This window comes from Myiozetetes cayanensis, unplaced genomic scaffold (assembly GCF_022539395.1).
Source record: "Myiozetetes cayanensis isolate MyiCay16 unplaced genomic scaffold, myiCay2020 scf7, whole genome shotgun sequence".
Classification (NCBI taxonomy): domain Eukaryota; kingdom Metazoa; phylum Chordata; class Aves; order Passeriformes; family Tyrannidae; genus Myiozetetes; species Myiozetetes cayanensis.
This window is the reverse complement of record NW_026087964.1, coordinates 53,164,424-53,180,607: the sequence shown is the minus strand read 5'-3', so window position 1 is coordinate 53,180,607 and position 16,184 is coordinate 53,164,424. Positions and strand designations below refer to the sequence as shown.

The window sequence follows — 16,184 nt, the reverse complement described above, 5'->3', positions numbered from 1 at the left end:
ACTTGGGTAGATGTTGAGTTTGTCAGTGTATCTATAATGCTCTTTTATGAACAACACCTTGATGAATACTTCACTGCTCATCTCTTCACCACAAGGCCTTAGTTTCCTTTGGCTTTCTCCTGTTCTGTCAGTAGCACTTTGAGTTGGATTTTTGGGAACTGCCAGCATGCAGTTCTGGTTTGGGTGATGCAAGGGATCAGACTGTGAAGGTGTCAGGGGCAGCCTTATGGGCATAAAGGTCAGTGAGCAGAAGAACTTTCTTTTAAATCAATGCAGGCTGCATCGTCTTTGTGGTTAAACTCCAAACCCCTTAGGTCAAGTGTAGCTCTTAAATTTTTCACTGTGATAGTGTATGCCTTTCTTGCATCAGTAAATATAACACTCTGCACTGAACAGTTCACAGATATGTGCTCTAGTTTCTCTCTTTGGCTGTACTTTACCTGGAATTAATCCAAAGATGAAGTGAATTTTGTTTTGCTAGCCTCTTTCTGCATCTTACACTGCTGCTTGAGAGGGGTTGAGTGACCACTAAGGAAAAGGGTTGTTCCACTCATTTCCTATCTAGCTGTTCCCCTGCAGATATCCGGTTCACAAACACACTATGATTATTTGATTACATGAAATACAAACCCACCCAGAATTTTGTAGCATTACAATGTGTTTGGTTAATGTAGTGGTGCCCTGTGTTGTTAAACACAGTTGGCATGTCTCCAGACACATTGTGTATTTGTTAATATATGTGCATGAGCTTAAGCCTAAGGGGTTGAAGTCTTTGTAGAAGCAGGATTAAGGGCAAGGTTGTGCCAGTCGGGGTGTGCAGACACCACCTGGCAGGCCACATCTCTGGCGTGTTCTCCTCTGGCAGGAAGGATGGTAGGGCAGAGAACACTGGATCAGATTTACAACTGGAGTAAATGGTGCATAATGCTTAGCAAGTCTTTTTGTCCCTTTTGCATAGAAGCTTTGTGACTTGATAATGTATTTTCCAGTAGGATAAAATGTTTATTTCTAGTTCTGGTAGTTCCAAGACATTAGTTCCCAAAAATTAGACTTTGTTTGGACTTTACAGAGGGCAAGTGAATCCTTTTTCTCATTCAGCCCCAGCCCATGAAATGATAGCAAAAAAATTCCATGAATTCTATTTTGTAGGTATATAGAGACAGATAAATACAGTTTTAAAGGCCACTGTGTAAATGTGTTGTTGACAATTATCCCTTCTCTGGGATAGGGAGCCTAATTAATTTGTGACTTTGTCAGTTTATACCCGAACCCATTTTGCTGCACCATAATGTTATCTCTTTCTAACAGACTTAGATTATTCAGAACTGATTCAGCTTAAACAAATAAAAATTAGAAAACAAACCTTTACTCCATCACTGCCTGACTGAGCTTTTGCTTTAGGGAAGTTTACCTGAGCTTGGATAGCTTTCACTCATCTCTGTATGCCTTTTCAAATTTTGTAGCACAAAAAGCTTCTTACTCTTAAAACTTTGACGGGGTACTGTAGAAAAAGTATGCATAAATAATGGTCAGTGGTGTAGTTTGTGTGCTTGTAGCCTCCTAAAATATAAATGGAAAACTTGCTCACTGTTTAAAATGTACGGTTTAAAATATTCATGAGGCTTGTCCCTGTTTGAAAAACAGATTTTAAATATTATCAGTGACCATTTTGATTAGTCCCAGCTCAAGCAAAGTCTTAATTTCAAGGATGTCTATAAAGAATCCACTTGACTGCAGATTGACCCTGGGCTTTTTAGTCACCCCAGTTACAGAGATGAGAAAAAGAAACTAAATGCTACATTTGAATGAACAAATTGCAGGGACAGACTGGGGAGGAGAGTAGAGTGGGAGCATAAAATCTTGGCACTGAAAGATATATTTATTAAAAATACCTCAAAACGGCTTCTTTATAGACTTCGGTTCTGAACAATGCGGGATTTGATTTAGTTCATCAGTAAAGATAGGAAGCAAAACAAAGGCCACTTTGTCATGCCAAACTTCCAGAAATATACCCACATCACAATGGCATGCAGCACAGTTTTTTCATACTGTTTTTGGCTCAGACTGGGTTTTCGGTAAGAACAGAAATTGGCAAAAACAGCTTCTTTGCTCAGGGAAGAATAACTTCTGTTGATCAGAGATTTTTTTTGAGAGACTTTTAATTAGACCAGTGCTGTGAAGACTGCAGTCTAAGGAGTTCAAAACAGATATATAAAGTACTTTTCAATTCCTCATATTTCCTCATCATTTCAAAGTCAGTGGGGAGCTAAGTCTCAAACTGATGCCGTAGTTTAACTCTGCATAGTTGTTTTTTTCCTACCAAGTTTGAGTCACTGTGGCCATCTAGACCCTTCTTGAGAGATTAAAATGATGGAAAGCTGAAATACATTCTCCAGTTAAATGAGTTAATGTTTTTATTCAAGCATGGATTCAGATTTCCCCATGCTTTCCTGTAAGCGTGTGGGATGGACGAGAATTATTTTTAATTCCATAATAAATAACTGCAGAGCTTGACTAGGAGTGAGTTCACTGGCAGTGACTAAAAAGTAGCCAGTGAGAGAATAAGGGTGACTTTAGGCTCTATTTGGGTTTAAAGCCTGGTCCAGATTCAGTGATTAAAAGCCACACAGGATGCCTCAGACAAAAAGAGGCTTATCATCAGTGGAAATGCTCCCAAACCGTATTACTAGTCCCACTGCCTGATATATCATTGTCAGCCTCTGCAGAAGAGGAATGAAAGAAATGCAAAAAGGAGTGAAACCTCTTAGCAGAATAATGCAGTGCCCAGGTACCTGGGGAAGAGCTGGGCTCAGCTTCTGCCTGAGTCATTTGGTACATATAGCAGATGTTTGCACAGCTAATTTCTTGGCCAGCGTGTCTACCTGCATTACATACTATGTGGGAAGCTAAAGAGAAAGCCTGGGATTGTTGTTTGGGTGTCTTATTCCCTACACTGGGGCTATCTGAGTTGGTGTGCCTGTGTTAGATATATTGAAAAAGGGTTTCTGTTTTGAGGGAAAGGGGAGGCAGGCCAGAGGTTGCAGCTATGAGTTGGATTTGCTCCTAAGGCACTGTGCTTCCCATGTGTGCTCACTGGAATGGCCTAGGCTGAGTGACGAAGCAACCTGTCTTGGTGGTGGTTTGGTGACTGTGCTCTTCCAAGAGCTTGCATTTATTCTTTGCTCCTTCTTCCCCTTTATTAGAAGTCCCATGTACTTATACTAAGATGCAATGTGTATGGAATTGTTTTTTCTAGTCAGCTTTCAAGCCTGTGGACTGTCTGGACCTGTGGGCATTGTTGTTCAAAACTATTTGAGAGAGGAAGCAGAGCATTGGCTATGCATAAACTGTCTCTCTGCACAGGGATAAGTTTTAATTCATATTTTATGTAGGAATGTGCATGTATCTGAAGGGCCAGGAAGGGGGGAAGACACATTTGCCTTTACAGCTGCTGGCAGCAATGAAATGCAGCAAGACTTGATTGAAAACACCTATCTTATTGTTATACTAACTGCATTTTTTTCCTTTCTCATTTGTAGGTCTCAGACTCTGGATACTTGGCTGTGGGATTTTTTTTTATTACTATTATTTTTGATTGGGTTTTTTTCCCCTTTTCGGATGTGAATTGAAGGCCAACAGTTGAAGTGTTGGAAGCAAGTTACAGGAGGACTCTCGCCTTTTTCTTTGAACCCTTGTTTGCTGGGATACTTTCAAGCCCTCCTTCACAGTCATGTGGTCATCACAGCTGCTGTTCTTCACAATGCTCTTAACACCGATTGCCCATGGTGAGTGAGAGATGGTGTAAATTTGCCTGTGGGAAGGGAAGAGAGAAAAGAAAAGAAAATAGCAAGGATTTTGTCTGTCTTTTCCTAACGGTGTGGGTTTTTTCCAGGATGTTGATTTCTCTTTCTCTGCTTCCACCTCAGGTATTTGAATTCCCAGGCTATATTATGCGTAGTTAAGTACTGAAACAAAGAACTCTGACACATAAAGGTTTCTGTTACTGAGTTTAGCTGCTGCATTAAGGCAGAGTGTCTTCCTCCATGCCTAAGCCTGCTCTGTTGGCTGTGTCACTGGGACTGTCTCTCCTGGCCTCTACATGGAAATGAATTTCCCTTCTGTGAATACTGCTCAGTTAAGGGGCTGCATGTCCTGCTTTAGCCACAGCTCCAGGGTGGGATTTTACTCACCATCATGTTGGGCTGTGATTTCATGCACTGCAGTGGATATTTCTGTGCTCTGCTGAAAGACCGAGGCTCCCATAGGCTCAGGGACTCTGCACCAAAAAGAACCGCAACCAAGAGTGTTGCCTTAGCCTAGCACACTGTGTAACCCACCCAGCAGCATGGAGAACCACGATGCACAGCCAGGCTGCAGCTGAGAACTGCGGGAATAGCGTCAGGCACAGCTGCTCTGCTGTAGGGATGGATGAGCTTGTGGTGGGCTGACCCTGGCTGGATGCCAGGTGACCACTAAAGCTGTTCTATCACTCCCCTCCTCAAGTTGGACAGGGGAGAAAATACAATGAAAGGCTTGTTGGTCAGGATAAGGACAGAGAGAGATCCCCCAGCAATTACCATCAAAAGTAAAACAGACTCAACTTGGGGAAGAACTGATTTATTACCAATCAAATCAGAGTAGATTAATGAGAGATAACAAATCTTTAAAACACCTTCCTCCCACCCCTCCCTTCTGCCTGAACTGAACTTACTCCCAGTTGTCTCCACCTCCTCCCCGTGTGCAGGGGGACAGGGAAATGGGAGTTGTGTTCAGCTGATCACACCTTGTTTCTACTGCTTATTCTTCCTCAGAGGGAGGACCCTGCATACTTTTCCCTTGCTCCAGCATGGGGTTCCTCCTTGGGATCACAAATCCTGCCATCAAACCTGCTCCAGAGTGGGCTCATCTCTCCTCGGGGTCACAGCATGGCCCAGTGTAGGCTCTCCATGGGCACACAGACTCTTCCACTGGCTGCGGGTGGATCTCTGCTCCACTGTGGCCCTTCATGAGCTGCAGGGGGACAGGCTGCTTCACTGTTGTCTTCACTATGGGCTACAAGGGAATCTGAATCTCTGCTCTGGTGCCTGGAGCACCTCCTCCCCCTTCCTCAATGACCTGGGTGCCTGCAGAGCTGTTTCTCTCACACAGTAGCAACTTTTTCCCCATCTTAAATGTGTTATCCCAGGGGTGCTACCACAGTTGCTGATAGACTTGGCCTTGGCCAGTGGCAGGTCCATCCTGGAGCCAGCTGGCACTGCCTCTGTCAGACATAGGAAAGCTTCAAGCAACTTCTCTCAAAGCCACCCATGTAATTCCCACCCAGCCCCTTGAAACCTGGCTACCCAAACCCCATACAGAGCTCTAGGAGAAAAATTTGGTCTTTTTATTAGCCAGGAAACTGTTAAGTGAAATCTGATACATGTAATTCTTTGAAGTAAGATTTTGAGGCCTGGGGTTGGGTTCTTTTTCTATGAGAAACCAAAATGTAAGCCACAGAAGTAAGCTGCCAGGTTTCATGAGTGCTGAAGCATTCAGGAGCTCCTATTAGGGGTGATAGTTACGAAATGCTCAGAGCAGAGCTTTAGAAAATCTGGCTGCCTGATTTCCCAGGTGCCTAAGTGGAAGGTGAACTCCACCAAGGATCTCATTTTAATTACAGGTCAGTGGATGCGTGTTTGTAAATAACATGACTCCCGGTATGTAACCTGTGGGCCCCTGCTTTAAAATATTCATCAGGCTTTTTGTGCTTTACGAACTGATCCTTTGTATATGTGGTAAGACACCAGAGCAAAATTTTACAGCAAGAGAAGGTGATTAGAAAATGAAATATATGTAATTGGCAAAACATATCTATAGAGCACGACCTGTTGCTGATATAACACCTTTGGGCACAAAGGTTATCTGTACTATCATTCTGCAAGTAAAACTCCTCACTGACTTGAAAATTAGAATGAATATTTAAACTGAGTTGATCAATTGGGGTGGAATAAAAGAGCCATTAGGAAAGGTGCTCTCCATACCTTTCCAGGAAAGTTAAATGGCAAATGTTTTGTAAATCTTTATAATTAAGCAGTATTAACAGTTAAAGCAATTAACAATTTAAATATGCCTCTGGCAGTTCTGGTTTAAATTCTCAGTGCCACTGTAGCTGGAAAGTCCTGCCTGATAGTCGCAGTAAATGAAAATGTCAGAAGTATCCTGGGAGCCGTATTATGCTACAGATGAGCAAATGCCAGAGATGCAGAAACTAGATGCCTGGAAATATTTCTACCCTTTATGTTCTTCTACAGACTAAATGTAGAGGGTGTTTGCTGTGATATCACACATCTAACCAACACACATGTTATCTAATCCCTATAAATTGCCAGTGAAAGTGCAGTAGGGGCTCACAACTGCCTTTGAACAGTGGAGGATGAAGACCTTTGGTCTGAGCTAAAGAACTTGTTTTGATTCTCTCTGTTTTGATTTCTAAGAGTGGCCAGGATGCAGCTTCCACCTCAGAACTTTTGGGGGAAGCAGGTACTGAGAATTTGTCTGGTTGTTTGAGGATGATGCATTCCTGTTCCTAAGTGAGGGGAGAAGGTTTAGATGTGTGATGTTCGATGAGTACGTTTGCTATCAGCTAGCACTGGGCAGTCAAACCCCTTCAGTCTCCTGTGTGGAAGGACGTGCACGTAAAACTCAGAGTTCCACTGAAGGTCAAATTGAACAGTCCAATGGGGCTTCCAAGGCTTTGAAATCAGAGACTGAATATCTGATGCTTTCAGGTGCTCTCCCTTGTTGCCTCTCTCCCTGCAAGTGCCTGCAAGAGGCTGTCTAAGGTGAATGACAAGCTGGTATCAATGCAGTTTTTATGCCTGAAGACAGCATATTTGTATTTAAACAGATGCCACAGCCTCACCTTCCTTATAAAAATAGCCCAGTTAAACCCTGCTTTTTTTTTGTTGTTTTTATTTCCCCTTTAGTAGTCCCTTTTCACTGTATGCAGAAAGCATTTGTAATTTACCAGGACTCAAAGCATTTGACTTCTCATTTCATGATCTGGAATGATTCCTGTCCTGTAGTGATTGCTGGAGTTGATACAAACTACTTTTTCAAACTGACCTTGCTGCATCTCGTTCTCTTTTTGAGTTTCCTGACACAGCTTCTTCATCTGTAGTAGTAGTTGCATTATAGACAGATTTCTTAGACCAGTGATCTCATAAATTGGAGAGGTGGTGATGTTGTTTTTGGTGGTTTCTTTTTTGAGGGGGCTTGGTTTTTTATTTTATTTTAGCTATCTCATTTCTTGGAGTATATTGTGTGTGTGATGTGGCTGTGATGACAGGTGTGGAGTCAAAGGGTGTATACTTCAGTGATCTGCAAGATGAAAAGTAATCTTCCAGAATACTGCCCTGGTACAATGTCATCTTGTTGATAAGCTGTAGAAATCATAAAAAGGGGAAAAGTCATGATCCCCTGCAGTTCCTCAGTGATGATGTTAATCTGCTGTATCCTAAATGCACAGGCACGGTAATGTCTAGTGTTTTGCTCAGACTGCTTCGGATCATAGCTCACAGAAATTTTAAACCATGTGAAATACTTGAGATGATAGCAGATTTGAGTAGTGGATGATTTCTTTAGTGTTGCCCTTGACATGAATGGAAAACAGCTTACAACTTGCGTATTCGACACAACCTGGAGGAGTGTGGAAGCCCCCCAAAAGCTATCCTCTCTTTTAAGCTACAGAAAAGCCTGTAATTCCATCTGTTCCATAAAACCAAACATGTTATACAAAATCAGAGAATTAACCAAGATAGAGAGCAACAATACCAGGGAAAAAAATAAAACCATCAGCAACAACAGCAAAAGCAAAGGCTTTTTTATCCTTTGCAAGGGCTCTGCAATGGACAGGGCTTTTGTACCCCTGCCTTCTTTTTGTCCCTTTTGGAAGGTTTTCCCAAAGCGTCTGAAGGTCTGGACCATCAGAGTGGTCCCTGACTTATTTTTCCCCCATGTACACCTGAGCGAACTGATCCTCTTTCCCTGTAGCAGGTGGATTTCCCAGAGGCGTTTTCTGGAATGAGCAGCTGTTCTCATCTTCCTCAGCCTTCCTCCCCTTGACCCCAAATAAAGCAAATTTCTCTTTACCCACAAATGAACACTGTCAAAGTTCACTTGAAATGGGATGGACATGACAGGCAGCAGCTCAGTTTGCAAGCCTGGAGAGGTCTACACCTGCTCTGTCACATTGCTGTCATGCTTATGTGTGACTGAGAGTTGAGATTTAAGACTTCCAGACTGCTGGACAAAAATAATAACAGAAATAAAAGGAATCAGCACTGCATGCTGTTAAGAACAGGATAGGAAGGATACCCCAGTGATTGCTGTGGGCTGAAATTTTGCACATCTCCAAACAAGTAACTCATTTTAGGCTCTGGAAAAGAGCTGAAGGCCTGTTGTATGCAGAGATATTTATCATCCTATCAGATTGCTTTATTATTATTATTCATTTGAAAATTATTTTTTTAAGGATTGTGTTGTGTGCATAATTTCACAGTAGGCAATGAAGAATGAGTTTTTTGTTGTTACTCTACTTCTTTCAGTAGTATAATAAAAAAATTAACAACCAGTTATTACTGCAACTAAAGCAATAATCCAAATTGCCCAGTTTCTGCTGGAGATTGTTACAAATGCCATAAAATCAACAGGCATTGCAATCTACTTCTTTCCTCTGCTACTAAACTCTTGACTTGTAGTTGTATCATGAGAGTGAGCTTTCAGCATCTTGGTTCCTTCTTGAGCAAAGTGTGGTGTTGGTTGCTGGGCTTAGTTCTTCCTGGTCTTGCAGCTGCTTAAAACTTTTTAAGTTAAAAAACTCATTTGTTAATGGCTTACACACTGTTCACCCCTGATAATCCATGGGGTTAGTTAGTCATTGTTGTGACTACTTAGATTTCTTAATCTTTTTCTTGGTGTACAATGTGATTTTTGGGTTAGAAGCAGACATACTTGACCAAAGCTAAGCAAAACTGAAGTCAGAGAAAGTTAAGCAGTAATGTAAGCAAAATCTGACTGAAATTACAGGACAAACAATAGGTATCCCAGTTTAAGCCTAGCTGGTAACTATGCACTGTACAGATGTTTGCTTACTTCCCTTCAACCTTGTGTGTGAATATGACTCTATATTTTCATACTGAATCCACAGCACAGCACTGTATGAACTACTAAGAAAAAATTAGCTCTATTCCAGCCCAAAACAGGACAATTTGACATTAAAGAAGTTTTGATATTGCAGCTAGGACAGGCTAAGCAAAAGTTGTCTGATCCTAGGGAAAGTTGGAGGTTCTACAAGAGTTTTGAAATAACTTTTGGGGATAGAGCTAAGTTTAAACTAGAATAGATTTTGGTTCAGACAAAGCCTGACAAGTCCTGGAGCCTTGTATTTTTATGAAGCTTAAGGCCTAGTGCTGATACTTGGCAGCACCAAACTGGCAGGACTACAGATGCTGCTGGCCCAATTCTAAACTTCCAAAAAAGATAAGTTGCCTCTGAGAATTTACTTATGGAGACTTGTGGCATAGCTGTGAAGTGACCTTCCTTCATTTAGGGACAGATGCCATCTTGTCTCTCTGTATGAGAATTAGTTTGAGGTGGGGCTGAACTAATTTATCACTCGCAGAGTAGGAAATTAAATTTGAAGTCCTTTCAAGTCATTGTAGCTGCAAGGAAGGAGAGACTCGTGTGCTGTGCTGTTCTCGCCCTCTGAGCTTCTGCACCATCTTTGCAATGCTTCTGGGAGACAACCGTGGTGAGGGGCTGCATCTTTGTGAAAAGGTGGTACTCCAAGGTCAAGCTGAGCTCTCCAGGCAATAGCAGGTCCAGATGCTGAGCCAGTTTCTGTGAGAACATTGGAAATATTTATTACTGAACAGCACTGGTAGTTGCCTGGTGACAATGATTCTGTTAAAGCAAGCAGCATTATCTATCTTGGGGGAATATATGATGCTAGCAAGCTGGTCCTTGGTGACAGAGTGCTGTTTAATGTGAGCTGAACATTTGCCTCACTACTATTTTAATACAGTGGAAATACTGTCACTGCTTAAAATACATACTGTGTTTCTTTTATACTTGTACAAGTGTTATGTTAGCTAGTGAATGGTGGATAATTGCCTTTTACTACAATACTCTTTATATAGTCACAATGAAATACAAGATACATGTTTTATTAGTTGTGAAATAGCCAAGTTGACTTCCAGGCTTCTGCCTAACTTCAGTGTTTTAAAGATTAATCATCCTTGAAATATTTATAATGTTTGCTATTCTTGGCAATTTGTATTACCTGCAGCCGTGCCACCTTTTCTGTAGTGGAACAAGTGAATCGAGGAAGGCTTTTCCTGATAAAAGGGGGTGACTGTTCTGTGTATATACTGTAGTGCTTTTCATTAGCAGCGATATACTAAAATTGGGAGTATTAAGTTCCTCTCTGATGACAGACCAATCTATAAGCTGATAGAAGGTGAAATTCAACCTTGCTAAGACTATACGCTGTTTGATTCTTGCTTAAGCCATTGTGCAGCACAGAGGTCTGTGTGTGGACCCACCTCTTTCACGTCTAAATTTCACCCTAAATAAGGAGGAAGATTTTAAGGTGACTTTCTGGTAACATTAGTTGGTTGGTTTTTTTGGGTTTTTTCCCTTTGGTTTTTTGTCAAGTGTGTCTGCTCATAGCATCTTCCTGCTATAGAGGGGAAACAAGATCTTTTACCCTCAATGGTCCATATTGGGACTGGTGCTATTTAATGTCTTCATTAGTGGCATAGACAAAGGGATCGAGTGCAGTTTCAGCACTTTTGTCGGTGACACCAAGCTGTGTGAAGCTTTGACATGCCTGAAGGATGGAATGTCATCCAGATGGACCTTTACAATCACGAGCAGAGGGGTCACAGGAACATCATGAGGTTCCACAGAGTCAAATGCAAGGTCCTCCACCTGGGTCAGGGCAATGGCAAGCACAAAGACAGGCTGTATGGAGAATGGATTGAGAGCAGCCCTGTTGGTGTTGGTGGATTAGAGGCTGGATGTTACCCAGCAACGTGCGCTTGCAGGCCAGGAAGGCAGTCGTATCCTGGGCTGCACCAAAAGCAGTGTGGGCAGCAGGTCAGGGGAGGTGATTCTGCCCCTCTACTCTGCTCTGATGAGACCACACTTGGAGTATTACATCCATCCCCATCTGGGGCCCCCAACACAAGAAGGACATGGACTTGTCTGAGCGAGTCCAGAGGATGGCAATGGACATAATCCGAGGGCTGGAGCACCTCTCCTGCAAAGGCAGACTGAGAGAGCTGGAGTTTCTTAGTGTGGAGAAGGCTCCAGGGAGTTCTTCTAGTAGCTAAAGGAGGCCTTCAAGAAAGCTGCAGAGGGACTTTGGATACAGGTATGTAGTCATGAGACAAGGGATAATGGCTTTAAATTGGAAGAGTGTAGGGTAAGGTTAGATATTAGGAAGAAACTCTTCACTGTGAGGGCAGTGAAGCACAGGAACAGGTTACCTAGAGAAGTTGTGGATGCCCCATCCCTGAAAGTACTCAAGGCCAGGTTGTATGGGGCTTTGAGCAGCCTGGTCTAGTGGAAGGCATCCCTGCCCCTGGCAGGGGGTTGGAGCTAGGTAATCTTTTAAGTCCCTTCCAACCCTAACCATTTGATAATTTTTAATATGTACACTATACAGCAGCAGGGCTTGTGGGTCTCCTTCTGAACTACAGCAGTAGAAAATGTGCTTGCTCTCAGAGCAGTAGGGGGAAGTTGTTACCTTTCAGGCCTGTGACCTCTGATACTTCTTTCATTTGTAACCATTTCCTGACAAGACTGATTCCTGATCTCTAGTGACTAACTCTGATTTTAAGTGTTAGTTAAGCCATAAGATGTGACAGCATGTGAATTATTGTGTAGTAATTCCCACCCAGCACATTCAGACACAAAAGATGAAGGCCAAATGGCCTCTGTGCAGTCAGGTGTGAATTATTGTACCATAATTTAATTCACATTATATTTTACTAGGATTATAAAAATGTTTTTATTAGTGAACCTCTTTAAAAAAAGTTACTCTCTTAAAAACCAGAATTGAAAAGTGCAACTCAGAGCTTGTCACAAAGAGGAGCAAGTAGTTTTGGGCAATTAAGAGTTTTGTTGAATCCTGAAAAATTGTATTTGTGTAGTTATTAACTGTGTAGGTAATGAATGGGTGTTGTGGTGCAGACATCTGCTGTCTAAAAAGCTGACCTAACTCTAACTATTCCTTTTGTATCAGCTGCCAAGCAGTTGCTAAGCCAGATGATTAGGTTTCTTTGTTTCTGACCTAGTCTTGATTTGACCTGGAAACCGTAGCTTGTAACCAGTCTCTTGAACCTTCCAATCTTCTTCCAGTTCAAGCTATAAAAATGCGCACGTCAAATATTCTTATAATGGCCGGCACATTTGGTTTTGGTCCTAGGGAGTACTAAGCAAATGGACAAGACAGTTTGTTGGCAGCAGATTGGAAGAGCAACAGAGGGACCAAGCTGGTGTGCCGGCTCTGCTGCGTGTTGGGGAAAAATAAGCCAACCTGGAAAAGGCTGGGGTGGTACTGGAGAGGAAAAATAAGCTGGACATAAATGCCTTAGAAATATTTTGTGATACTTCTTTCTCTCCGTCTTTCTAAAAAGCTTTAATATTCTTCTTTTTGTTGAAGACAAAAGTCAAAACTCATGCAGTTAAGGCACAACTCTTTTTCCAGTGAATTGTTTTTAAAGATATGAATGAAGAACAGCCATGTGCTTGGGACACTGTTTGTTGTGATGACAGGATCTCTGAGGCAGTGCTTAGGCTTTCTCTTGGGATTCAGGAGGATGTTGAGTTTATTCATTGACACTGATCCATTTGTGTTTCTTCTGCAGTAGTCCTTATCTAGTAAGAACTGTTAGTTAGCCCTGTTCCTGACTAGTCCTTGTTGTAGCTAAGCACAGAATAAGTAAGGACTAGCTATTAAAAGCAGATTCTTTCAAGGAACTTTCTCTGAATAAGTATTACTTGTGGTCTCAGCAACTTTTAGCTCATCAGGATATTGATGGGCCCAGGGTCTCATTTCTCCTCTGGTGGATGTATTGGTTTTAAAAATATTATAGCATCCCAGTGAAAAACCATGATGATTTTCTGTGTAAGCAGTAAGTGTTTGTGATGCAATTACTGTGGTTTGGCATTAGATATAAATACATCCAAAAAAAACACACACAAGAAACCCCAAACAAACAAAGATTAAAAAGCTTGCCTGACTTTTCCAAATAAACATATCAGAATAATCTTTTTTGTACATCCTTTTGGAGTTAATAATCCCAAACAAACAGGACTGAAAATTGTAGTGGATCAAAGCTGACTAATATGGATACAGTCATCCCTTAGCCAATACTCAGATGTACCATGGAGCACCAGGAATATTTTCACATCTGCAGCTGTCTACATGTGAGAGGACGCCTTGTCCTGTGTCTTCTTGGACATACAAGATGTCCCAAGTCACAAAGTGACTGTTGTGGGGGAAGCTGAAGTTGAAGGAGGCTGGTGCAGTAAAGAAAGAGGAGCAGAAGTGAGCAGCTTCCCTTTACTTATCCTGATGAATAGGGGAAATAACTGCCCACCCATTCGCTCTTTGTTTTCACCTATTGCATAATTAAATCAGTGGAAAAATGGAGACTTATTTGACTAATTGCTAATTCCACCTACTTTGTTGATGGGAAACTTCCAGCTAAAGCTTTTATGTGGTGAAGATGACAGAAAACTACCAGGGGTTGGAGTGATCCTGCTGTTCGGGGTTGAGTAAAGGGGTTTGGTGGATGAGATCATACATCTATTCCCCCAATACTTGGAGAAGTGCAGTACCTGAAGACAGCTTCACAGACAAAGTAACTGCACAGTGCTAGGGCAGAACCATCCCTTCTGGCACTGGCCAGGGTTTTTTTAAGTGCAAAAGCTTGATATGCCTATCCTTTCCATGCAGCTGTAGCACATCTCTTCGGGATGTGAATATGCCCACAAGTGGGTTGTTGTTTCTGTTTCTTTTCCTAATAACTTCAGCTAAGATTAAACCATTGGAGTTAGATAGGAAAAAAATTTATTTTTGAGGGTTTTCTGGCCCTAGTTCCCTCATACATTTAAGCAGGGCATTTTGAAGTAATTTAAGCTAAAATGAGAAAAGAGTGACAGTGAGGGAATGAATTATGGCCACCTTCGTTCTTGCACCTCCTCCTCAGTTGCTGCTAACCTGCTCCCACAAGATCTGGGCAGACCTGCTGTTTTCCTATTAGGAAGAGCATCCTTTGCCCAGTGAAAACAGCAAGAAGTTCTTTATTGCAAACGAAACTGCTGATTTCCTAGAAGAAATCTAACATCCATTTTATCAACTCCACAGACATATTAAATGAATCCTAGAGCCATCTGATGTTTATTACCCCATGGCATATTCAGTGTTGTTCAGTTGTTTCCTTTACTGATCATGACTTCTTGAATTGGGATATGTTTCGTAATGTGGTTTTATTTGAATTTGAAAAGCATTTCCTGCTGCTCAGTGAGCAACTCATCTGGGAAAGATGCTCTGGTAAGGGAAGAAACTAAAAGCATGTCGGAGAGTTTAGAAGATTTTCCCTACTTTGAATTTCCCCGATTTCATGAAACAGTGTTGTGCTGGGCAGCCTCCCTGAATATCCCTCCCAGTGCCTGGCAGGACCATCCCTGTTCTGTCATGATTCTGCTCCAAGCTGTGGGATGTGCAGTGGGTTTTTAGCCAACACCACACAGATGCTGCAATCTGCCCACTGTAGAGAGTGTAGGCCTAGGCTAGTTTTAGTTTTTGTTACAGTGCAATATTGAATGCACCACATAAACTGTAATCAGAACAAGATCTACTTTTATGTATTTTCTTGTGTTTTGCTGTATTGGGCTACTTTCTGCAGTGCCTGATACTGTTGGATGCCTTGCTACACATCCTGAGGTGTAAATTTGTTTCATGTAAGTTCATGGACACTAAACATCCTTCTCAAGTCTGTGTGTTAGAGTGGGCAGAGGAAGAGGTAAGGACTAGAAATAGGTAATTTGGTTATTGTCACTCCGTCCTATACCATAATATGTAGAAACTGAGATGCCTGATGGATTTTAGAAGCTCAGTCCAATTTGTCACCTGTTCTTAAATCTCCAGTATGTGGGGTCATAAATTGCATTTTGATACTGAGTTTTTGGGGACTGATCCAAATCCCATGGCAAGTTGTTGATTCCATGTAAATGCACTTTGAATCTGGTTTGCTCAGGCCTGAGGGTGTAAGCTGGAGTGTAACATAGGAGAGATTGTACCCTGGGCTAATCTCTCAAATATTGGTGCTTGCAGTGAGGTCACTAGATTGGGGGCTGCTCCCTACCTCAAGAGCTAGTGTTGCACATGGTCCTTATTCTCTTGGGCAGCTGATACCCTTCAGACTCTTCTAGGAGCAATTAGAAGTTCATCAATGCTGCAGATTTAAATGAGAATTTTTTTTTCAATTTTTTTTTCACCCCCTCTGCAGGTCTTGTTGCTGAAGATCTGTCTCCAATTTTTAATTCAGTGTTTTGTTTCTATTACTGAGATGCTGGAGGCTGCAGGAAGGGCTGATTTAGTATCAAGAGAGCAGATGAGAAAAGGAAACTGGCTTTGGTATGTCAGTCTTGTGCAGCACTTCTGTCTGCAGTGGAGTTGAGGGGAAATGTGCATGTTGGTTTATAAGCAAGGCAGTTTGGCTGTGCTGGTTGTGTCAGGTTGGAGTGGAGCTGGGAACTTAGCGCCTTTCCAGTTCAAGGTGTGGACAAACAAACCCATGTGGCAGTGTCTCTGCAGGCAGGGAAAGCCAGGGTGGTCCTCCACAAAGCCAGGGGCTGGTGGTAACCCTACCAACTGTTGCTTGCTGTGTATTTCTCAGAAAACATCATCTCCCTTCCTCTACCATGTCCGCTACTCTGCTGGAGTAGGGCATTTGGCACTGGGGCTGACAAGTGTTCCTGCAAGCAGATACTCCCCTTTATTCCTCCATTGGAAGCACAGCTCTACTCTGAAAGACAGATTCATGGACAAGTCCTATTTATCACCTGCTCAGTGCTGTCTATGCAATTTGTAGTATGTTTTTAAGGAAGAATACCTACTCTTAATACTT

The 16,184-nt window shown here is 42.1% G+C and overlaps 1 protein-coding gene across 19 annotated transcripts in view; it reads left to right on the top strand.

Annotated features, from left to right (window-relative positions):
• The window catches only part of ADGRL3 (adhesion G protein-coupled receptor L3), a 508,900-nt gene that overhangs the window by 175,856 nt on the left and 316,860 nt on the right, over window positions 1-16,184 (top strand). For all 19 annotated transcript variants that reach the window (XM_050337727.1, XM_050337726.1, XM_050337714.1 and 16 more), the window contains exon 3: window positions 3,540-3,785. In XM_050337727.1, the coding sequence (XP_050193684.1) occupies window positions 3,731-3,785 (55 nt within the window). In that variant the 5' untranslated portion in view covers window positions 3,540-3,730. The remainder of the gene's footprint in view (window positions 1-3,539; window positions 3,786-16,184) is intronic.